Below are 26,284 nucleotides of genomic sequence, written 5' to 3' on the forward strand. Positions count from 1 at the left end.
TTTTTTTGAAGAGGCTGCTTCCTCACTCATTTCACCAGGAAGGTTGATTTTGTGGTGTTTCAGGACTTTAAAAATGCCATTATAGTTTGATGTTTTAAAAACAAGCAGCTTTAAACATATTTTGTGTCATGTTTACCATTTATTCAATGAAATACCTGGATGATCTAATCCCCCTATTTTTTTGGGTTGCCATTACTTGGAATAACAAAATTCTTCTGTGTGCTAAATTTATTGACTTCCATGGGGAAATTACAGGAAATGTGTATTAAGTAAGGCTGCACATAGAAAAGATTAATTTTATTTAGTGTGCTAACATTTATTGCTCATATTCGAGTAAATCCCAAGTGCCTTGAAATTATGGAGGCTATATCTGACTGTATTTATTATATATTTACAATATTAGAAGTTGACAAGAATAGATTTTACACTTGAAGAGCTAACTGGCTTCAAACATATTTTAGAGCCATGTCAGAGTAGTTTGTCAAATTTCTCATTTGCAGAAAAAAAAAAAAAAATAGCATCCAGGAAAGGTCTATTTCGTTGAGATCTCCAGATGTCGGTAGCCATATTATTTGTGTTTGTAATATTGTAAAATGGTTTTTAATAAATGACCCAAATTACAGGAGGACACAGTTCTTCAGCAGGAGGGGAGTGAGTGTGTCCATGCATGTTATCTTCTCTCTAAAGAGTTGGTCACCACAGAAATCCTTAGTGATTAGATGAATCCTTCATCTGTTATGGCACATATCCCATTTACAATAACCTTATCTTTGGAGTGTTTTTGTACCCTAAACACTCACAAATTACCTTAAAATACATCAGAGTGCACACCCCATGGTTCTGCATTATTTCTAAACTGGGCTGCCTCAAGCAATTGCTCCCTTCACATGAGCCATTCCTCTTTCTCCTTACTGAACTTCTCTGCCCATTTCCTGGTCAGCTCCAGGTACATATTGGGCTTGTAGGGCTGATAGTCCAGATACAAGCGTGTGACAGTCTTCTTAGGCACTGCTCTTTCAATCTGTGTACCCTCATGCCATTCATTGAAGGAGGTAACCGTTACGATCTCGGGCCGCACATTCAGCACAGCCTGCAGGGCAGTCTCATAATACCGACCATTCACCCTGTTGCGAGTGTTGTGGTTGTTCCAGGGCCGTATGCTGGTGTCAACATAGCCGGGCCCCACACTTGGCACGAACAGCAGGTTGCTGCTGTCACAAAAGGCCTTGAGGCCCTTCCAGTTTTGATGCAAGGAGCCATAAGAGAAGCCATTGGAAGCAAAGTAAGTATACATCCCATCAAATCCCCCAGCGAGAATGTCATGCTTGTGCCGCTCCTCCACAATCAGTGCGATGAAGACACTGTCATACAGCGTGCCTCGCAGACTGTGGGAGCCAGTGGGGCTCAGCATTTCTGCCCAGGCCTCAGGAGGAGTCAGGTATGAGTCGTAGATGTAGAAAAGAGGCAGGGCTTTCCCATTGCTGGTAGTGAAGCGATAAAAAGCACTGTGATCTCCATACCTGAACAAATGAAAACATAGCTTTAATTTTGTACCCTGTTATCTTCCACAAAACACACAGAAGCAGAAGGCTATTATTTTGCGGTTCTGTATTTATGGGAGCTGCTGTTATGTTATGGCTTGAAGTATTAATAGAGGATCCTGATGTCAGAGTATGTCCCATGTCCAATCTGACACAGGCTGCACTTACCACATTAGCATAAACAAGTGCAAATGCATAAAGGTATTTCTTGGACTACATTTTCAGCAAGCACTGAAAAAAACACACTGTATTAATATACAGTATATGTTAGATGTAGTGAGGGGAACAAGGGAAATGGTTTGGTGGAGTTTCATACCAACCTGTCAATGATGTATTTGATGCTGTTATATACACTATGATCAGTCCTTCCTTTGTAGTGCTGGATATGAAATGCCACCTAGAAAGAAACCATGAAAAACACAGAAAACAAGATCTTTTAGATATGAAAATATTTTCTTAATCTTGATATAGACTGTAATATTAAACAACATCATTATATCCTTTTGCTATTAGTTCTCACTTCCATGTTGTTAAGGCCATAACTGACATTAATCTCTTTCAAACCTGAATTGCAACTGAAGCCTTTCTTTGCTTCTGGCAGGAATATGCTCATACATCCAAAACCAGAACAAGCTAAATTCAGACGTGTCCTAGTTGTCACATTTTGCCTTGAGTGCTTTGTGTGTACTATAGACTGGGTGGAAAATTGCTTTATCCTAGGGTATGAATGGTATGAATTGAGGAATGTCCCAGAATTGTATTTGAACTATTTTATACATTATGTATACTTTTTTTTTTTTTTTTTTTTTGGAGGGGGGGGGGGGGGGGGTCTGTATAGGATTACCTATAAACACTGAGCTTCCTAAGGGCCTTTGGACTAATCAGTAATGTTGTACATATCATCAGCATAAAAGACCTTGCAGTGGACACTAGGGAACAGTATGGCTAATGCTCTGTGAAATGCTGAATGTACCCATTAGCAGGATAGACTTCAACACCTCACACACTGACATAACAATCTGCATATTGTCAGTGCAGTCAACACATATGCCCTCTGACCACGTCCTAAATGAATTATTCTTAGAACCACCCTGGACATTCTCAGAAATGCATCCTGGCTGTTCTTTTTTCCACTGGATGCAAAAAAGAGTGTTGTTTCTTAAGCATCACTGATGAGTTAAGTTCTATTGCATTTAAGGATGATGCCAAAGTAGATGTAATGGGGCAATACTGAAGTGTTTTCAGCCCTCATTTACAGTTACTACAGCAGACACAGGTCTCCTCATCAGACCCACACCTGATGTCATGGTGACACCAAGTGAGTATGAGGCTTGTAGGGTTTTGGGTCACTCATGTAGATAATGGCAAATAAATGCACAGTAATGGATTATAATGTAAAACCTATCATTTTCAAATCAATATTTTTTTTTTCTCTCATTAGTTTTTAATATTTAAAACCTAATTGTAGTTAGTACATCCTCCTTTTTAGTTTAATGACTGAGTACTGTTGAAGGATATACTTCAACAGGCAGAAGAAAAACATTTTAAATTAAATATATGCCATCTATATATATATATATATATATATATATATATATATATATATATATATATATATATATATATATTTTTTTTTTTTTTTTTTTTTTTTTTTTTTTAACTTTCCTTTAGGTGTACATTTATACTTTTTAATAAGTGCAGCATTTGATGAGGTCAGTACTGTAAATACCTTTGTACAAAGTGTGTGACAAAGAGTGGGCATCATATCTAATCAAATGGGTGAAGCCAGTGACCGAGAACAACTCATTTTCCAGAAGAACACCTAATAGTGAATGTAAGACAGACCATGACAATATCTGATATCCTGCTGCCATACAAAAGCAGTAAGGCACAAGACCACTTATCACTGTGCGCAAAATGGCAGTAGAAAGCTTATAGAAGAACTTTCCTGACAGAACACATGAAAAACTAAATTTGAGTAATGTGAATTTCTGCCTCAAATTTACTGAAGCATGGTGAAGAATGATATGACTCACATAAATATGGCATTGTTCCTTGAAATATTGCACAGCAGGGAATATCACTATGCCTCCCCCGTGACATGCTCTATTTATTGTCTGGAATTATTCAAACCCTTCTGGATCTGAAATGTTCAGGCGCAGTCAACCATTGACCTGTGAACCTTGTCACTGGCTTCTGTTCCATAGAACTTTCACAAATCAAACCTCATTCTGGAGGATTGTGGCTGCTCTGCCCCATTTTCAGATATGCCTGATATGCCTAATGCCACTCATCGGCCGTTCTATTATTTTGCTGCATACAGACCACCTTCCAGTGGACTAAATTCACCTCTAAATACTTAATGTGCTATCTTTCTAAAATATGCAAAGCATATTTAGTACCCCTGATATTCTTTTAGCCTGTGAACTTCTCCTCAGCAGAGCTGAAGTATGTAGATCTGGACATACTGGAGGGAGTGGATTTAATATTTGTAGATGAGACAATTGAAGCCTATCCATTTTTCTGAATAAAAAAAAAAATCTGCCAACAGTACGGTAATACGTACGTCATTGGTCAGAGTTTGACGCTGAGCTCTGATTACCATCTGTGTAAAATGACTCAGGTTCTACCAGTGTCTGTGTGGGTTTCCATCGGTTGCTCTGGTTTCCTTTCACCACCCACAAGCATTCTAATAGGTGGATTAGCTATTGTAAGTTGTCCATAGGTATGAGTGAATAAGGGTGTGTGATGTGTCCTGTCTTTGCACCCTGCAGTTCCAGAAGAGATTTCAGATTCACTGGCCAAGGTAAATGTGTTTTGTTGTATAGCAAAAGCATTTATATTTAGTGTATCCTGTGTTACTTTGGTATGTTTATGGATGTTTACTTTATATACCTGCAAAGTATGACTGCAAACATGCATGAATTTATTAGATCCTGATAATGATAATATGGATTCATGCCAGTTTTCTCACTTTTCGTGATGTACATGACAACCACCTGACAGTAGGTCCCCATTCTAGAAAATCTTCAGTCATCTAAAAGTGACTGAGTTGGTGGTGTAACTCATTAGAAAGGTCGGCTTTGCAATGAAAGAGTTTTGCAGTGGTTGCTCACAGGTATTGTACTGCACACAATATGACTGGGCATGCTGAGAAAAAGTGCATATTATTAATGGGACTCAACAGCACTTATATGCCTCTCTCTCATCGCTCAGCACTTCACTCTCATTCACACAAGCACAAGCCTCACATCAACCAATCACTCTTCAGCAGAGTGCATAGTACTACCATTAGTGGACAGCTGTTTAAAACCACTAACAACAACCCAGAGGTGTTGTTATGTGACAGGCTCATACACTGAACCTCAGCACAAAGTATTGCTATCTTAAACACATAGAAAGAGAGCTGCCAACATCAGTTTGGAAGTCACAAAGGCTCAAATAATGATTTCAGATGTGAAAATATTAGTTTACACCTAATTGTGGGTGAACATTTGAATGTACAAGGGGTCATATAACATACAAGGTCCTCTCAGTCATTCGTTCTGCATCTTAATGAGGAGTGCTGATGTTACATGGATTAGATTACAAAGAAGTGTAATATGGATTACAGAGGATAAAAGTTTGATGAGGGCTTTTGTACAGTAGAAGAAGGTATAGGAGAACATGAGGTCACTTGGTTACTCTCAGATGGCATGTTCATCCTAATTAGATTTTAGAAAAGTGGTTCTTACTAAGTTCCCCCCCCCCCCCAAGTTTCACTGAAGTTGTAACCCAGCATCTCACCTCCCTTCTTGTATACCCCATGGTAATGTGGCACTAATGGCAATGTACAAACTTGTAGTTGAAAGAAAGTTCAGAGAAAACACAGACTTGAATTTTAAACATCTTGCTGATTGAAGATGACCCATGTTTACCTTTAAACTGTGCCTGAGGGCTGCATCGAGGATCAAGGGTACCAGGTCTTCAGTGGGTTCCCCACTGCCATCAGCAAAACCCGGAGGATACCACGAGAGCACCAAAACACCTGAATTCAAATAGAAGAGTACACTTGCAGGCCTAGACACGACAGATTAATACATGCTGAATTTGTTTACCAAAAAGTCTTTTGTTTTAACCCATGCTTAGTTTTGGGGAATTCAGATGCAGTCGATATCTATTTGAAACTGTTAGCAAGGGCAGGAAATTGCCAATTGTTGACAAGATACTGTTTTAATGGCTCACACTCAAATAAATCATTTAAACAACAAATATATTTTTCAGAAAATGGCTTAAAGACTAATAAGGTGCTTATATAATAGCTTGCCACAGCAGTTTACTGGGATGTTGTCCAACATACCCTGATATTTCTGGTTTTGGCATACTCTGTCAAAAGCTTTGTAATGCCACAGACTTTTCGCAGGTACAGACACAGTAGCTGTGCACTCCAACAGACCTAACCACACTGCTGTCTAGGCAGACTGATCTCACCAAGTGTTCTCACTGAGAAACTAGACTTCACTGGTGTCAGTGTAGTTGACTGGTATTGTTTAGAAGGGACAAATTTTTGATTAAGCACCCTTATTTGTATAAATAGAATGATTTATGTTTAATAATTAACATAGGTAAAGATATAATGTTTCTTCATGCTTACAATTCTTTAGACTAGTTGTGCTCAGGTTCCACTGGTATTTTGTTCACTGTAATATAAAGTGTGGAACTGTCTATCTTCTCAGTGCTGAATGTTTAGATACTTGCCCTATTAACTGCACTAACTTAGCGCTAATGCTCTACCGCTCCTGCTAACACAAACATTTATTTGAACATGGACTGGTAATGACCACACTTTACACTGTACCTGCTGCTGCCTCTCCAATTTGCTCCATGTGTGACTCCAATACCTCTGGGTCCCTCGAGCTGTATGGCCCCAGTTCAGGGTAGAAACTAGAGCCAATGTCCTCTGGTGGTGCATGCTTTCCTTTTGGATAGCTGGCAGCAATTTTGGGGTCCCAGTGAGGTACCAATATGTGGTCCCAATGCAGGTATCTCTTATCCATCTCTGGGTTCCCATACCACATGTAGTAAAAGATATGAACATCATAGAATATACCCTTCTCCGGACTAGAGTTTGACCCCGCTAGTTTTGTGTTGCTTGATTCTATGTGTGCTTGACCGAACGAGGGCAGGACATTTGTGACGGAGCGCCTATTAACTTTATCGGCTATTACCGGCAACACGTCAACCCCGGCGGACAAATTCGAGAATCCATCACTTGGTTTGAGAGTTCTTAATCCCATCATAGTTCCAAGCACAAAAAGAGTGATTAGAAACAGAGCCACACAAGTCCTTCTTCGCAGACGAGCCATCGTTAAAGTCGTATGTCTTTTGTGTAGTTGTAAGGAAAATTAAGAAAATTACATGAGAGCCTAAAATGTAACTGTAAAGAGTACATGCACGTATGAATTAATACCCCACCACTGAAAACGTTTTCAAACTAGTTTTCACAGACTATACACTTAGTTTAACAGAAGACATTCTGTACCGAACACTGTAGGCTAACAGACTGCTGCAAATTATAGTCTGATTGCGTTATTGTGCTGATCCATACTGCAGAAAGTCAAAAAAGTGTACATTCAAGTGCAAAGTTGATTTACATTTAGACGAGCATAGGGAGGCATCGACTCTATCCTTTTAGGCTAATAAACTCTAAATGTATTGCTACCCTTGAATTTAGCAGACTAATCCTCTAGAATGAAATAAAAACACGAGAAGGGTAAAATTACATTTACATGGAGTGTTTGAGCATGATACCCAAGGTTGTTATCCCGCTATATTTCGCCTCTAAATCCGTTGAATATAACAATCCAAGGTTTGTTTTTTCCAGTAACAGAAAGAATCACCTTTTTTAATTTAACCATTTGCCTAGCAGGTGGAAGCAGCGCTTTCTAAAGAACATGCCACGGTTGCACTAAACTGCAGCACTGTGGATAGCATTTGCGAATCTAGAATTTCACAGTCGCAACATAGCACGTCCACACTATCCGTTTGGTGTTCGCCGCTGTGTACGCGCTTGTCCTCTCCCACCACATTGGGGCGGAGTCTTCTCTGATGTGTCAAATAATCTGATGTGTCATATGAGAATCGGACGCAGTTACGTGACTTCCTTGACAAGTATAGAAGGGTTTCCCCATCCCTGTTTTTCGACTACCCCTGCAATGCTCCCACGTGTTCCCAGTTGTAGTGTTCGCTCTTCTCGGGTTCAACATGTGTGCAGTTTAAGCACTAATGGGCTCTCCACGTGGGGGAAATAACTAACATTTGCAGTGCAGAGGTATTCCAAGATTGAGAAAGACTATTAGTCTAAACAAAAGGCTAATGATTCAGCATCACAGAGTCCGCTTTTACTCTTGTTACTCTCCTGGAGTGGTCAAAGTTCGATCGTAGCTCAGAAGCTCTCGTATGTAGCCCATTTGACGTATGAAGAAGCATCCTGGGTCTGTCATTTCAGTTCAACATCACCGTCAGTAGGCGAGCTTGATCCACTGCGATCGTCCTCGTGTTAGGTGTACACAAGGGCGGGCGGTGATGATTGGGCACTTGGGGACTGTGAAGCATGACCTTTTAACCCTACAGGGCTTAAAAACACACAATGAGAACTACGACTACAAATGATAGTTACAACGCCACATAACTATATTTGGCCTAAATGTCATTCATCGAAGACAAAGTCTACGACGCACTGGCTGACGGAAGCATTATCTTATCTTTGCAAAATAATTCATATTCACACAACTTCTGTAAGCCCTAAATAATTTAACCAGAGACCCAGTGGTCTTGCTCTGTGTTTGATAGCAGGTATGATGTGTTTTTCCTTGTTTGAAATCAGACATGCCACTGGCACCAGTCCTTGATTGTACTGCTTTTCTGTAGGAGTGATCATTGTACAATCCTTTAAAGGATGCGATCTTAATGATCTGTAACGTTTTGTACCCAGTAGAATCCCTGTATAGGTCAACATTCATCTATTTCTTCTTTTGTTGATATGGCACAAAGACTTTCCCACGATTATGGATAATAAAAGGAAAGTAACCGATAAACAAGTAAATTAAATGAAATTAAAATAGGTAAATTTTAAAAAGCAGAGATAGTGGTAGACTCGAGGAAGATATTAACTATAAATCTTTTAATAAAAGGGTGTAATTTTTGTAAGAAATTACACCATAAACAGAGATTATCAAAAAATATATACACCATAAACATAGATTATCAAAATATATATATATCTTTATACCGGAAAATAGACCTACAGAGAAGTCTCGAAGCTTGTCTTCCGTTAGACTTGAAGCATGGCGTCAAGCCGAGTCATACTTGAGGTTCAAAGTACTCGAGGTACGGATCGGTTTTTGACCACTGTCAACAAGTATGAAGGGGCTGACCATCCTTGGTTTTGTAAGCAAGAATCAGGGTTTTAAATCTGACGCAAGCAGATACTGGAAGCCATTGAAGGGAACGCAGCAGTGGAGTGGCACTTCTGAAGACTGAAGATTAGTCAAGCTGCTGTATTCTCGATCAGTTGTAGAGGTTTGATGGCCTGTAGAGAAAGACCAGCAAGCAGCTGGCAAGTAGAAGTGCCTGGACAAAACAGTGCTTCAAACAATATGGCCACTAGAGGGCAGTGCAGGGTGACAAAAATTGTACACTGACACTCTTTTCTCCCTACTGATTGTAAGTCCATATTTTTTCAACTGAAATATTTTTATTCACGTTGTTCTAAATTGTTCTAAGTTTTGAATAAACTATATACATTGGAAGATCCCTTTGGATGCTCTGTTCCATAATCATAAAAAGTGCCTCTGAATATGATATAGGACTGTTAAATTAAAATTTTCATCTAAATATATATTCTCTCTCTCACTCTGTGTGTGTGTGTGTGTGTGTGTGTGTGTGTGTGTGTGTGCGGGCGGGCGTGCGCATGTGCACTAAAAGCTTTTTGATTGGTTGTTGCCTTATTGTATCACCTTGGAAACAATGGCTTGATCAATGAAGATTTAGTATTGATTGTTTGGGCAAGTTTGGAAGAGGGAAGAGTAGGGGTTGCTTTTCTGTTTTATCTTTAGTGCCTGTTCTCTATTCAACTGGGAATAAAACAAATATCATTTTGTCCAAAGGCATTCCTCTCTTTTAATCTCACCTGTCCTTCAAATGGATATGTAGCTTTGAAAGTGCAAAATGTAGCAATTTGCTCTGTCAAGTCTACGCCAAACTTTCATTCATCAAAAGCAAGAAAACAAATAACAAAACAAACAAAAAAACATGTTATTTTTGTGAAACTTATATGGTGCTTTTTGTGTCTGTCCCCATTAAAAGAAATCTTAATCTTGTCCCCTAAGTATAATTACTCAGAACAATAACAATTCAGATTTTGCAAGGTTTACTGGAGACATGATTACACTTATGCACTAACCATTATATAAGTTAAATCATAATAGTATAATCATCATACCATGCAGATTAGTATGCAACTTTAAAATGTATAAACTGTTCCAAAATAAACCAGTTTTGTATATGTACACCTTCTTGGATGGATCAAACTAACTTTATTATTTACCAAAATTGATCCATGACCAGCACAGTGTGATAAATTGTTCCTGTAGTTCACCTGGTTGAGTAGACAACCAGCATGGTTTTAGTAACACCAAGGCCATGGATTCAATGCACAGGTACAGTCATACAGGTAAAAATGTAAGCTGCTTGGGATACAACTATCTGCCAAAAGGTCTAGGTAATTACAGAATCTTAGAATTATCATTGCATAAAGAAAAAAAATTATAGAAAACCTTTTTTCTGGAAATGCTGTGTGAATTATTATGATACTTTAAAGCATTGAGACTTCCCATATAATATATGAAGACTATGGAGAACTGAAAGAAAACTACAAGTTCTGAATAGAATATTTCCAGGTTCCTCAATTCTTCTTTTCTGCAGAGGCAGACAAAATATGCTATAACATTCCCTAGAACTTGGAATATCGTCCTGGAATATCGACAACCATATCTAAAAAAAGTTTTCTTTTGAATGGCTATCCTTCTTTTTATCTTATCAATCCCACCTGTAATGTTTATCACCAAAAGGGTTATATCTCCAGGTTCACCTGGTCATAGAATCCATGTCAAATCATAGCTTGAATGATGTTTTGTAAGTTTTCACATTTGTGGTTTGATGAGAGGGAAAACCTTTATAACCCTTCGAAATAATGTGCTAGTATTAGGGATTCAATGGCTAGATGACATAAACAGCATGTGCACATCTCCAACTGTTATCTATGGAGAATATGAACCAAACTCTTCGTTGCCATGGGGGAAAAAAATACATCTGCCATTGTCTTAATCTCCATAAATATTGCTACAGAGTAGAGATAGTTTAGGAACGACTTTGGTTTTATTTCATTTGTGCTTGACCTTCCATATACTGGTAAATAGAAATTGAAAACCATGGAAGACCTCTGAAGTTCATACAAAATCAAATGAATGAAATGTGAAATACATAGGAAGATATGGGTTTTACATTATTAGATGTTATATATTTTTGAGCAATATCCAATAAGCCATCCAATACAAAATATATAATGATCAAAATAATTGTTTGCTAAGGCTACACATTACCAACAGTGCCAAAAAAACATTTCTGGAGGAGTTTGTATTAAGGTTTTGGGCGCTGAAGCACTTGTGTAAACCTTGGCATAGCTACTATACTATACAGTACTATAAAGTGTTGATTAATCTTCTGTAACCCTGTTCTGCAATACGTAATTGTTTTAATTTTTCTTCTTAGATTAACATTAATATAGAATATCTTAATATACGATTTCTTAAGTTAATATATGATCTTAATATTATTTTCATTTCATTTCATTTCGAATTAATACGTAATTTATATGTGTAGAAAATATTGCATATTGATTTTAAGATATTATTAGTTATGGTATTTCTAATATCTCTGTAATTACTTTTAATAACGTAATATTTACTCAAGATAACTGATTTGCTCGTTAAGAGTTTTCATTTTTAAGGAATAAAGAATAAATTTTAACATTTTAATAATAATATTTACTAATATGCATTTAAGTCAATTTGTATTGAAGAGAGTAGGTGAATATCGTCCAGTTTACTTGGACAAACTTTAAATTAACAATCCGAGGCCATATACTTGGGGTCTTAAAATGGTCTTAAATATAGTGATATTAAATGTAAACCCCCTCACATCAACAAGAGCCAGTGCTTTTGGGTGACTGTAAATTGTTAAGCCAATGTGTAAGAATACTAATAACTAAGAGGTACGCCGTTCTATTCATGCACAAACTTGCACGGACACTGCAACATTCGGCCATCCATTACCAAATAAGTAGCCTTCACACCACAGTCTGCATATAAAAAAATAAATGTTCTTTCCGCGCGGAATTCCGTCTTACCGGTCTTAGCCAAGATAGGAAGGGACCCCGTGTTAACGATCCGGATACGTCTATCTGCACGTTCTCTAAACGCTAACGTTTATATTAATTTATACTAGCCTCAAAAGGGCATTTACGCCGTGCTAACGTTTCACGCCTCTGAATTAAGAAATATAGCGATATCCCTACCTGGTAATCTATATTTAAGCAAATCAGATTTGCTATTATAGTCTCATTTGGGCTAATTGTGTGTCTTATACGTAGTCTGCACTATTTAGCCTAATGTTATCTAATGTTGGAATTATTGTCGGACCTCCAAAGGTGCATTATTTGAATGGTCTGTGGGACAAAAATCTGATGTGTAATGCTCGTCAGCCAAATCTCCTTCTGCAGTAATAACCAACATAATTTTCGAAGAAACATAGTTCCAGGGAAGGATGAAGAATTCGTCTTGAATGAAAAAAACTTTGTTGAACCTTAATTAAACTGTATTGCTTGAACTACAACTCAATTTTTTAAGTTCAGTTATGTTCTAGAAATAAGCCTACTGAACGCCATACCGGCAGGAACATAGCCATTATTTCTGTTCATGTGTTCCTTTTGTTTCCTATTTATAATAAGCAAAATCTTGACAAATGACGCGTTAGTCACGAATAAGATATGTGATGGTATAAGGAATCTACCTTAGTGAGTTTTATTTTACTCCGCAGTACGGGAGCTGACAAGCATTATCTCACAAACATACAGAGAAACGGCCATAACGATGTCATTGGAATAGAATGCTGAAATATACTAAATGTATTTTTGGGGGAAAGTGTATTATGTACAAATAAAGGTTGTTTTGGGATAACTCGGCAGTTGTTCTATGGAGTTGGCTTGTAAAACGTTTCAGTGTATATATCTTCTAACGAAATTGACAATAAATCGATCTGCTGAGCAAATAAAAGTTTACTGTGTGCGTGTGTGATAGTGTGTGCGTGTGTGTTTGCGTGCATACGTGTAGCATTTACAAGTAAGGATATAACCATGGTTGTTACCAAGCAACATAAAACTACCTTTCTCTAATTCCATTTAATTAAGCTATTGCAATATTTATATATTTGACCTTTACAGTAAATCCATCCAGTTGATATAGCTCATGCGCATGTGGATAATTTCGATCTTCTGGGAGTTAATAGGAGTGATTAGCAATTCTGTACACATTTTACTAGGATCTTTGACTATGGCTATTTTAGGCCGACTTTAGTTTTTTTTTCGATTTTTTATTAAGTTCGTGTAGAAACAGATCGTTCGTTGGATTGGATACGTGTAACGCACTAACAATTATAAATAAGGTTTTTATTCTCTAATTTGGATGAAGCTATCTCTTAATTTTTGGTGTGTGTGTGTGTGTGTGTGTATATATGTATGTATATATAAATTTAGATAGATAGATAGATAGATAGATAGATAGATAGATAGATAGATAGATAGATAGATAGACTATATATATATATATATATATATATATATATATATATATATATATAGAGAGAGAGAGAGAGAGAGAGAGAGAGAGAGAGAGAGAGAGAGAGAGAGAGAGAGAGAGAGAGAAGTTTTAAATACCTTCGTCGTAGTTTGGCAACTGTATCCGTAGTGGTAACTGTAACAAGTGGTGTAAAAAAAAATATGTATCAAACCTGAGTAATGCGTTGCTTATGTAATTGCAGTCTTTTGTGCAGCTGACCAGAACGTCCACTTAGGCAGCTGCAATGTAGCAACACGGTGACGCCTATACTTCATGGCTCAGGAGCTAGTCGATCTGTGATAAATATTCATATAACTTAAAAGAGGCATGTTTAAACGATGCCGAGAAGTTATGCAATTAAAAAAATAAACTAACACAGAAACCTGTTCCCATTATACCCGGTGTGTTAATAGAATTTAAAATTAACAATTAACAAAGTTAAAAATATTTAAAACTTTCAGCTCTACAATCATGTTCCAAATTTGCGAATTTGACTTTGAACTAGGTTCTATTTTATTATGTAAAAGGCTACCGAACACTCCCACAAGAGGGCGGGATCATATTCCTTTGACAGCAGTTAGTAGATTGCAATTTGGGCCCACGGTCTCCATGAAAATATTTCAGACACGCACAAGGGGGAAGTTTAACTTTGCGAATTCACACATTACATTTTGTCATCTTAATGTTATATTTATCTAGTTAGAGCAGTACTGGGGAGTGTTACATTGAGACAACTTTAGCATCTTATAGTTCGTTCAGCTTCTGCTGATCAGTGAGTGGGTCTACTGTCCCTAATTCCATGATTCCAGAGAAATTCAATTATTAGTCATGCCTTTTGTCAGTCATAACCTGAAATAGTAACGAGGATTTTGGTCTCTCCTGGGAGACTGCAACGAAATCAATAAGCCATATCTAAGCAAATTAGGACAATTTCAGCCCTGTTCCTTGTATCAGTCAGAAACACAGCGCATCACTACACAAGCAAAATTGCCTGACTGCCTTAAACGACTGATTGTGTCATTGAATAGTTTCTGTTACATTCAATAATCTGCTCAAACTTATTTCCAAATATAACCAAAGACTGTGTTCATAATTAAGTTTAAATGGTGGATTAAAAGTGTGTGCGTGTGTGTGTGTGTGTGTGTGTGTGTGTGTGCGTGTGTGTGTGTGAAGAGAACATTTAATTATTTTTGTTCTGTTTATGAATATTGAATGCATACAATTTCATTTTCGAATTTCATTCAAATGCATTTTGGATTTAGAGTGACTAGACATCTTTTGCAATATGTTACACAACAAAATAGTATAAAATAACTTTAATAACGTGAAGTAATTGAACACAGAAAATGGCATAAGTCAATTTCACATGATTTTTAAACTTCACACCTAATGATTAAAAGTAAAAGGAACTGAAACCTGATAGGTCTGTGTAATACATTAAGGTAAGAAAATGTGAGAAGAGAATGCACAGCAGCTAACGGAAGCACTTTGGGGGCTGGTCATTTTTCACGGGCTTGCCCTATTGCGCAGTGGTCTCCGCATGTGATTGGTCCCTCCCTAAGTGAGGGGCCACTCACTGTGGAATGTGTTGTTTACCAGGGAGCAGAGAGTAATTGGGAATCACGTGGACTTGACCGAAACAGAGATGTGGGTTCATAGATGTGAAGGAGCTGTTTAGTGTGACAACGGTGGAATCACCTGGAGAGGATACCAGAACAAGGTTTACGAAGCAACCCCACATCTGGTATTCTGAGACTGATAGAAAAAGGAGCTACCTCTAGATCCCAAAAAAAGCCATGGCAGAAGGTATGTGCGACGGTTAAGCATAATTTGAAATAGGTAGATCAAGGTGTTCGTTCACAGAGTTGGATGGGTGGGGGTTGGGTTTTCTTGTACCGTGTCAGGTTTTAGGGTTTCTTCTTCAAATCTTTGGATCTGACCCACCTCTTTTTACTATTGGGGGCGAATAGATCGTCAAGCCTCCTTTTGTTTTCCTTACCCTTTTGCTCAAGATCAGGGGTTGCGTGACTGTGTTAAAGGGTCAAGACAGAAATAGACAGAAGCAACGCAGGGTTTTATACCACTGAAGAAGGGTTCGATTTCCCACCAGGACTTTCAAGGTGAAGTAGTGGGGAAAAAACATAAACGTCATACGCCAAACTATAATTAATTGTATCGATTGCTTTAGGAAGAAAACATATCAGTATGAATAAGCTATAGGGGGCCCAACACTTACACTTATGGTTATGAGAGTGTTTGCTCATGAATGCGATGTGCGAAGTGTAAAATTTGTGATATCGAAATTCTTTGTGAAACGGCTGAATTCAACACACATTATTGTGCACATTGAGCACAAATAAGCTACCATGTTTAGTTTGTAGGCCACAGACGTCTGAATCGTGATCACTTGAGCTCGCAACTTGATTTCGCCTTATAAACCATGCTTACCGATTTTCTCAATCTTTAGTCTGTCATTTGCATTTAAATATGTCAGATTACAATGTAAAAAGATTGTAGGCATTATCAAACTTGTACTAAGCTTGAAATTAGTATACATAGAAATTTAAACATTGGGCTATTAATCTTCATTTAGCTGACTTGTTTTAAACTTCATAGATTTTGTTCTGGGTATCTACCGATTTAGGCCTTTTTACATTTTCAGGGAGAAGTGTAGGCATGAGTGCAGTATGCTAAGCAATAATATACTGGCATAATGTACAGGCTACTTCATTTAACCAGTTCCTATCTTACTAGGTCCTTAGTATGCCCCTAATGAGCTTGAAATGGATCTGTACCTTATGTTGCAATCTCCAGTCTTCTTACTGGCTACTGCCTGTATTGCAGGAGGCTGTGCAAAAACTGAAGAGGAGGAGGGACAAAGTACCGAGGAGGATACACAGTTGTACCATGGGCTTGGTGTATGCAAGTGGTTTAATGTACGAATGGGATTCGGCTTCTTATCCATGAGCACACAGGAGAGCAAGCCTCTAGAAGCTCCCATTGATGTGTTTGTCCATCAGGTATGTTCCACTCCAAAACAGCACTCAGCCCCATTTTCAGCCCCATTCCTCAAGTCCATACTATAGATTTTCAAATCATGGTACATTCCTTTTGTAAGACTAAGTATGGTTTTTTTTTTCTGATGCATTTTTATTTATGTATGTATTTATTTATTTTTACTTACTGTTTAGTTACCTTTTCTATTCAAGAACCCACCTTAAACATAAAACTTAAAATTACAGGAAAAACTGCACAAATCTTTGGCAGTACATAAACTGGCAAAGCTTGAGGGAGAGCTCTGTGGTTGAAAAATATCAGGAAACAGCATAATTTACAAGACAAGGTGAAGCTGTGCACCCAGGTTGGCCTGGGATGGTGCAAGAATGTTAATGTAGAGGGATATCTACCTGTTCTTTTCCATTTGCCATGTGAGGGTTCAATTACACTGTCTTCAACACTGAGAAAATGTATTCTGTCTTTTCATCCTGTTCTCTTTGGTCCAGTTTCCCCCTATAAAGTCATTGAGGACTATCTATGGTCTTTTCAAAGCCCATCCCCCTGCTCTTGAAACCATATTATGCTAATAGCTAATAAACACACTAGGAGATTGTTGTTTGGTTTCTCCCAAACCTTATAAGACCCCCTCTTTGGAACCATTTTCTTTGGGGAGCCCAAATGCTAATGCTATTGATTACACCAATCATTCAGGAATATTTATTTTTCTCCAAAATATTTTGAACCATTTTCTATAGTGTATATGCTCTGGAAATGTCAAAATGAGAAACAGTATTTTGAAACTAAATCTTTAAACTTTCTTAGACATTTTCCAAACATTAGGATCTGTACAAATAGGCTAATATTTGATTATTATTATTTGTCATTTAACGTGTTGTTTTATTTTTTTTCTGTTTATTTTCATTGTAAGGAGGATTGCATTGAAAACCTAAACCTGAGTAAAGGTAAATTATTAATAATGAATAATTATTGTTATATTAACAGTATTACTATTTAAATATTGATATACATTATTGTATACAATATTGATATGCTGAACATTTTCACTTGAAAAGTTTGAAGTTGTTGTCCTTAAGAATTATTTTGAAATTATATATTAATTAAGTGAATATTGCACATGAAGCAATGCAAAGGTATATGCATTTTTGTTGGTCTAATCAACAGATTTGACCACCAGAGGTGTAGTAGAAAACCTTTCATTTAAGTGCTGCATAACAAAACTGGCAAAATACCATACTGTGCAATTCATTACTTTTTACAGTTCAAGCTGTGTTTGGTCATTGCAGCAGAAGGATGGTACACATGCTGGAGCCACAGGACTTGGAGTAGTGGGCCTCAGCTCTAAATTAGAAGGCACAGTGAACATTAACTGTTGGGTTCCACTGGCCTTTATTCAGGCAGACAAAGGAAGCCGCATCCCAGTAAAGTGCTCCTGTCGGCCATGACTGACCCCCACTTAATCAGAGGAACCATACCATCCATTGTCCTCTAAGCCTCTCATCTTCTGATGTCTTCCTCTACTTCACCCTCCTGCTTCTCAAAGTGTCTTGGCACACAAGCTACACAGTGCATGTAGACTCTATAAGATAAGAACATCTTATACTCTTAAAAAATCTTGAAACATTGGTTAGGACAGCCAAGCATTCTTTGTGTTCTCCATTTTCTCAGAACCTTTCACAAGTCAAAACATATTTTCTTATTCTTAAAGTTGTTTACGGATTTTATCTTACAATTTACCAACTTACAGACATTCCAGTTACTACAGAGTGGAAAAAAGAAGAACAATTCAGTGAGATTTACACATTCAGTATATGGTATGGTATAGTCTGTGTGGTTGGTCAAGATGGTTATCCAAGAACTGTAAAAAGAAGGCAAAATGCAATAGATCTGAAATTTGAAGTTTGTGAGAATTGCAGACCTATTTAGAAGGATGACAATGTTTCCCTGGAGGTGTAGAGTAGATGCCATTGTGTTATCCAGGCTGATTGCTGACATTATTATTGTTTATAAATATGCCTAAAGCTCGCAAAGTCATCCTGTGGTGGTATATTTTTCTGCCTGTATGGTGTTTTGAGACCGTTTTCATGAACAAGGCTTTTAGACTTTGCCCCAGGGAATTTCAAACTTTTATGTGAAAAGGGGAAAGAAATGGGAATATTTCTGGATTAACTTTAAGCCCCTTTGGGGTTAGATAACCATTCTTTGATGGTTTCATACAGATGTTTTATGAAACTCAACTGTAGATTGCTGATGTTTTGTCTATGGCTTCTTCTTCGTCTTCTTCTTCTTGAACTACTACTACTGCTGCTACTACTTATTTTGATCATAGGAAAGTGCTGTTACTCATGGGGTGAGTCACAGCAAGAGGGGGAAGTAGATTTTAGGGTTGGGGGTTGGGGTCACATATGTTGGGCAAATGGGTTAACGGTCACTGTGACTGACACACAATAGATACACTTGAAAAAGGGACACTGCATCTGCCCAAATACCGTTGGAAAAATATAGTTTGAGTCTGTCTTTACTTGGAACTGGATTATGTTCTCTTAATCCCAGTCATCAGTAAAACTCTTTAATTTAGAATATACAACCTATAAATGCATATGACATGTTTTCACACAAATAACCACTCTGACATCAATATAAATAATTGCCTGTTCTGATAGACATATTTCATCAAAAATATTTTCAGTCTGGGAAACACTTAATCAGTGTATTAACAGGCTATTAATATGGTGACCTGCTGAGAACAATGAATAAATGAATAAATACTTAGAAAATGAGATTTAGGCTTTCCTTGGTTAGAGAAGGTGTTGTGTATACCCACGGAGGGAGTTCTTTCTTTAGCCAAAGTATTGACCTGAAGCATGGCACATGGAAGCTATAAAACATTTCATTGTCCCCAGCTCCTATTGAGTTAACATTGCTGTTGACACTGATCTGAGACCTCATGAATTTATCTTATGAGTGTCCAAAAAAGTGCCTAAACTGCATGTGTACTGATTTTCTCCAAGAATATTGTATTTATCAAAGAGTATTATATTTATAATTATATTTATCATCTTAGACAAAAAGATCTATTTACACATCAGAGCAAGTACTCAACCTTCTCCTTTTTATACCATGCATTTACATATCATCATTATTGTTTTTCATTTGCATCAGAATTTTAAAATTTTTGTTACATTGTTATATGTAGCCCACGATCACACTTACTAGGAAGTGTTACCATGGTCTCAGTGGCATGTTATTCATGTAATATGCCAGAGAGGTAAATATTTAATTTCTCACTGAACCTATATGCAAAGTAAAAAAAAAAAACCTGTAAAGATAGAGTGTACTTAAAACCCTATTAAAGGTTATGAGGAATGCCTTCTAGTCTATCTCAGCATCCCAGCATGCTTTCATATTAAACAACCATTTAAGGAATGTTTCTGGACACCCTAGTCTTGATGTCCAACCTAGTGGTCAGTATTTCTGTGAGACAGGAATTAAGAGATCGGTGTGTGGTTTGGGGGGAGGGTATGAGAGAGACAGACAGACTGACACACAGAATTAGACTTAAAGATTGACTGTGTGCTCTGTGGAATGCTATACCTGTGGCTGCGAGAGAGGAGGAACTTGGATTTAAGCATACTCTACCCATCTTCTTTGTTCCTAAGCATTCTCTCTCTCATATATATATATATATATATATATATATATATATATATATATATATATATATATATATATATATATTTCATTAATGTAATTCAATACACATTACAGGGTTAATCTGAGGTAATTGGAGATGAGTTCAAATCTTTGGTTTTCACAGTTTACTTTATAGTTGTCATCAGCTATCATGAACATCTGCTGTAAATGTGATTTACAAATCTCTTAAGCCTTTTAATGATCTGAATATTATTACTAAAAAAGACTTTACATTGTATGTTCTGCAAGTAGATTAACCCAAATCTTACACTAAAATATACAAACTGTGAAAGAATGCTGATGAATATTGTTTCTTTCCTCAGAGTAAGCTGCACATGGAAGGCTTTCGGAGTCTGAAAGAGGGCGAGGCTGTGGAGTTCGCCTTCAAGAAGTCCTCCAAGGGTCTGGAGTGTGTGTGGGTGACGGGGCCCGGGGGAGCCCACTGTGTGGGCAGCGAGAGGAGACCCAAAGGCAAGAGTACTCAGAAACGTCGCTCCAAAGGGGATAGGTGAGCAAGTTTAATATGATGCTTGAACTATGCTCTTGATGCTGCTTCTTTGTGACCAGAGGATTTTGTCATAGCAACAGAGGACTTTGTCTTAGCAACAGAGCTCTGCAGCTGAGTTGAGCAAATGTTTTCCTTATTAGTTTTCCTTATTACTTAATCTCTCTTCTTATCCAGAAGAATTATTTCTTCAATCCCACAATGTACATGTGTGGAGGTTTACAAAATTGACTACACTATAAGTGAGATTGGAGATTACATGCTCTCTCACACTATAATTTCATGAGCAATGTGTTTTGTTCACCTTCCCCATATACTCTGTGTTTTTACCTACCCCATCCCCACCTATGCTCATAGTTAGGGTCACACAGACTGGCTTGACATGTGACCTTGATCAATAACTGTTTAAAATTGCTGTCCACTAGTGCATTTATACTCATTAGATATGCCCAATGTCCATCCCCCATCTTTGTGTCTGTGCGTTAGAGATTAGGTCAGAGGAACTGCTTTGTATCTGAGAACAGCTCATTATAATATGCTAACAGTTAAGACTTCTCATAGGGTTTGGAGTACATTACAACAACTGGTGTGGGTATCTTTTGGTTATCAGTACTGTTAGATTTTAGAGAGATATCAGGTGCAGGCTTTGAAGTTTGCAACTTATTATCAAGTTTGAATGGTAACAGTGTCTCAGTCATCCATGGTGAGGGCTCCAGGAGAGCACCACTGGCTGTTCTTTTATTGGGGTTGGATGGCTTATTCCCTGTCTCCCTGTATAAAAGATGCATTTAACTGCCTACATGTGTCACACAGGCAGCATGCGCTTACCCTCATCCTCCCAGGATGGTTGCTTAGATGGCAAGTAGGAAAATGACTAGCACTGGGCAGGAAATTGAGTAAAAAAAAAAACAAAAAAAGAGGTTTATCATGTTGCTTCCTGGTTAGTCAGTTCTGGTTAGGGTGAAGGACAAAGTGCTGACAGAGCTTGAATAGGGATCGTTACAACCTCAAAGAGTCCCAAGAGTCCTGTGTTCAATATAACTGCCCTGACCGGACTGGCCCTTTAAGAGGTGCCGCAGCTGTCTAACATGATTAATCATCCTCTACAATAGGAAATGCTCTGTTTTACCTAGCTGTTTTTGTAGGGTAGAACTCTCAACATAGGTAGGGCAGAACTCTCTGACAATTTAGAAGTTGGCTAACAATTAAAAAAATTTAGAAGTTAGCTACATAGAGAGACCTACAAAAAGATCATGTACAATGAGGACTCGAGCAGTGAGCTTACAAGGTGAGAAACAAATGCTTGGCAAGAAAACAAATATAGTGAATATAGGAAATGAAAGCTTTTGCAAATATTAGCACAATACAGAGTTCCCTTAACCTACCTTCTCCCCCACATATTTTGCCTCTCTTCACCTTGTTCTCTGGGCCAAGGGCTACTGTTCAGGTTTTAGGCTGTAGAAAGGAAAAATAAAGCGGCCCATGTAATTGATAACAGATGTAGGTGCCTGAGAGGGGTCAGGGGTCAGTGTTGCCATGGAAACTGCATACGTTTAGGGTTTAGGGCCTCAGAGTTGAAGGAGCAAAAGGTTATAGTTCATAGGTCAGCACTACAGCTTTTCCTGACAAAGGGCTGCCTAACCTTTCTGCAGACACTCTCTGTGATCGATCCACATCCCAAGCTGCCGCGATGGTGAATGCATGTGGACACCGCCCCAATTCAGCATCTATAAACCACCAGCAAAATGATCAGACTTTCTCAGTGTCCCTACACAACTTAATTTGCATACACATCAATACAGCAATGACAGGCTCTGCCCACCACCCATCTGTCATTCAGAGTGCCACACGTGGCTATGATTGAAAACACTTTTCAAAGGCATCTCCTTGTGATACTTATGGCATGGCTACACACCACTAAAATTCATTAAGAAGAATAATGATGTCATTAGATTTGGGTCGAAGTAACTTTCTAGGAATTATCTGAATAGTAGAGACAAGGAGAGGGGAAAAAATCATTCAAGTTGTCAAATGCAAGGTCCAGTCTTTTAATCTTGAACAGTTATGTCAATCTTGCCAAGGACAAATTTTCATGTGGAATTCCAATGCCCTTAAACAGTTTATTGCTCTTGGCAGTTGCAATTTTGATCACTTATCTTAAATTAAGTTGATAATCATGATAATCAGCAATGATGATTAGGCTTCATTGCTCTGTTTCTATTATTCTGTAATGTGGTGCAGCTATAGACTAGGTTTATAGGTTACATATTGCCCTCTTGTGGATGTAAGTTGAAAATGTAACATACTGGCATTCCTTTACTTACATGGTCTTTATCTCACTTTCCAGTATGCATTGTAATCTCTGTTTCTCAGGTGCTATAATTGTGGAGGTTTGGACCACCACGCAAAGGAGTGCAAGTTGCCTCCTCAGCCAAAGAAGTGCCATTTTTGCCAGAGTGTCATGCACATGGTTGCCAGCTGCCCAATCAAAGCACAGCAGTCATCATCAGGCTCTCAGGTAAAGACTTCCTCTCTGAAGGGGCAGGAAGAGCAGCAGAGCCATCCCCCTGCACATACTGAGACTACCGACTGAAACAGCAGTGCACACAGTGGAGGGTGGGATATACCACACAAGCCAATCATACCATTATACTGGGAAGATGAACACATTTTCTTACCAATGCTGCTCTTGGAATTTCCTCAGGTATAACAGAAAATGAATGTAAATGAATTTCTTTGGTGTAATACCCACAAATAAAATTGCATTGTACTCAGGAATTTTCAGAATGCAATGATTGTAGGCCATTTCCCAAGCAGAAATGTCTGATTGTAGACTGCCCAATTTCATTTACTGACTTGACCTCATGACATTCATAATGTCAAGGGAATTCCTGTTTATGTCTAATTGTCCGACAAGAGCAGAGGCTCTCCTCTGTGAAGAATGTGTTTTTCAACGAGTTTTAAGGAGAGGGGCTTTAGAACAAAGTTAGCATGGGGTTTGGCAACTGCCAGTTTTGCAATCGATAAACCTCATCTCCTGGGGCCAAATGAATGTTGAGCCATTGCTCTGGCTCTGTCAGCCAGTGTTTCTTATGTCAGTTATCCCAGTTAGCCTATAAATCATGTTCCTCCATTTAGTGGACAATAGTTATCTAATTGTTTTGAAAAAAGATCCAACCTCAAACTGTTTTCTTTTTAATACAGTTTCACTTCACAATATTTGATTTTAACTACTACTAAACAGCAACTGTGTTCATTTGTGCTACATTTGCCTTTTGGTAGTTGATTTGTTTCTCACAGTTAGGGATTTTTGGAGAGATGTGGCTTTTATTTATGATGACATCATCTCTGGTGAAGTCATTGAATAAGACAGTGCCTCTCTTCCCCAGCTGCCAGGATTCTTTAAGAAGATGAGGTGCAGCAAACTTAGTGAACTTGACAGCGTTTTACTCCTGTTTTACAGGAGAAGCTGGTAGACGCTCTTACATGTTTAGTGTATGCTGTATATATAGAGCAATTAGCCTTTTAAAAAATTACTAGTATTTATTTGTAGCCATTACTGCAGCATCTCTATGGACATCTTTGTGTTCTCTTAATTAATTAAACACATTATTTATGATTTGATAATCAATTACTATTTGATTCATGATTTGTTTTCCATGATGTAATCAATTACCAGGCTATAATATATTTCTGCTATGCACACTTTTATTTCCCTGGTTAGATTATCATTGCTTATCATTATACCACTGTCAATGCAATGTGAAGTCAGCACTAATCACGTTGAAGACACATTTTGCTTTGTTATGGTCTTTTTACAACAAATATTTTACCGTTTTTGAGCAGTTTGTAAAGCCTGTATAGTAATAACTTACATTTAAGTTTATTATCAATAAACCATGATTCTGAAAATCTCAGGGAACATTTCAGTTAAACACATTTATTGTTATACTTATGCTTAGAAGCTTTCAAGGAGTAATATATTTACATACTATACATATAATATATATTATAAATTGCAGTACCACAATAATATTACTAATTTGTATTTTTAACAAGTATAATCAATTTCTACAGTGATTTTTTTTTATTTTGTAAACTTTGTTTTCCCCTTGTTTCTGCAAATAATAGTTATATTTGAGATTATGATATAGAAAATGAACAATTAGACTATTAAACTATGATGTAAATAATCAAGTAATATTTAAATACAATTTATAGGACAAATTTTATTTTACAAGCATGTTTTTTTATTTTTTATTTTAGGTTTTGTTTATGTAACTGTCATTTGATATAATATACAAATTCCCAGGCATGTAACTGCATGAGGAATATGTGAAATATATTTGCACATAGGTCTGACCATAATTTTGAACATATTGTTTAAACAGATCTTTTTTTCATTTACATTAAAATGTGTCATATCTGTATATCTATTTATCATCCACTTTTAATGGGCTGTCATCTATAACTTTCTGTTTTACATACCTTATTGGTAATTATTAAATTCTGTTCAAGTATGCCTAATCTTCAGACTCACTGGCCAGTTAAACAGACATGTTTTGTTTACCTTTTTCCTCACACAACGTCTTTAATTTATAATATTTCAAGTATTTTCTTGTTATTTAAATATTTTCCCATATAAAATAAAACCAATGGAATTCAGCAAGTAGCTTTAACTAATAGTCTAGCACACAAAATGTCTGGAAGGAATAACGCAGTCACTTAGCCCAAACATATCTGATACCTGCTTTATGTATTTTACTTGATTTGGCACAAAACATTTTGTATAAACTTTAAAATAATTGTATTTATAAGCATTTTATTTCTGTTAATCAAAATGTTTGCTGCCTTATTCATGCTGAAATGTGGTTTGTAGTTCTTGGCTATTGATTGACTATTGATTTTTTTTACCATTGACCATTACTTTTTTCTTTTTTTTATATCAAATAATTTTATATTCTTCTGACATATTTCTATTTTCAACTTTTTGTCTTAAAATTCTCAGGAAAAATACACAAACATACAGATTGGCATTGGTGTAGATCATCTTTGTCACTATGAAAGCTGATAGTGTATGAAGTAAACCATTGACTTATAAGAGGCTAAAACAACAATGTCATACCCCAATGTGTTTGTGTTTTTAGTTTATTATGCTTGAAATGATGAGGCTTAATGTGGCCTTATGAGAATCCATCTTCTCTGCTGTCAAAAACTAGCCTGTAATTTAAGTGTAATTAAAGATATAAAAACCTTTCATGTGTTTTCAACTATTTTGATGTAGTGATATAAGGTATGCATTCCAGGAAAGCTGCATCTAGAGTTCTTGGGAAAACTAGCTATGTCTCAACTTGCTTAATAAATTCTACTCCCATCAAAACCTTGAATAAGGGTGTCCCAGCTTGTAAAGGTAGAATGAATATAAGCCCCACTTACAGTATACATGCTCGGTCTGCTGGATAACCACACACACATATATATATATATATATATATATATATATATATATATATATATATATATATATATATATATATATAAAGTAAAGGAGCATATTAAAATGTACTAATTCCAAAATAAACTCAAATCGTCTTATC

General features: G+C 37.1%; 2 protein-coding genes across 2 annotated transcripts; one reads left to right on the forward strand and one right to left on the reverse strand.

Annotated features, from left to right (window-relative positions):
* Positions 1-95: 95 nt before the first annotated feature.
* LOC113578076 (glycoprotein endo-alpha-1,2-mannosidase-like protein) lies at positions 96-6,886 on the reverse strand. Its single transcript, XM_027011076.3, has 4 exons — positions 6,379-6,886; positions 5,459-5,568; positions 1,862-1,938; positions 96-1,520 (listed from the first exon to the last, which is right to left on the reverse strand). The coding sequence occupies exons 1-4, from the start codon at positions 6,884-6,886 to the stop codon at positions 884-886; spliced, it is 1,332 nt and encodes a 443-aa protein (XP_026866877.1). The 3' UTR covers positions 96-883.
* An 8,384-nt stretch (positions 6,887-15,270) lies between these two features.
* lin28aa (lin-28 homolog Aa) lies at positions 15,271-23,280 on the forward strand. Its single transcript, XM_027011075.2, has 4 exons — positions 15,271-15,280; positions 16,319-16,494; positions 20,506-20,690; positions 23,061-23,280. Exons 1-4 carry the CDS (start codon positions 15,271-15,273, stop codon positions 23,278-23,280), a joined length of 591 nt encoding a protein of 196 aa, XP_026866876.2.
* Positions 23,281-26,284: the final 3,004 nt, after the last annotated feature.

The sequence above is a fragment of the Electrophorus electricus genome, chromosome 14 (assembly GCF_041902795.1).
Source record: "Electrophorus electricus isolate QZ-2024a chromosome 14, ASM4190279v1, whole genome shotgun sequence".
Taxonomy (NCBI): domain Eukaryota; kingdom Metazoa; phylum Chordata; class Actinopteri; order Gymnotiformes; family Gymnotidae; genus Electrophorus; species Electrophorus electricus.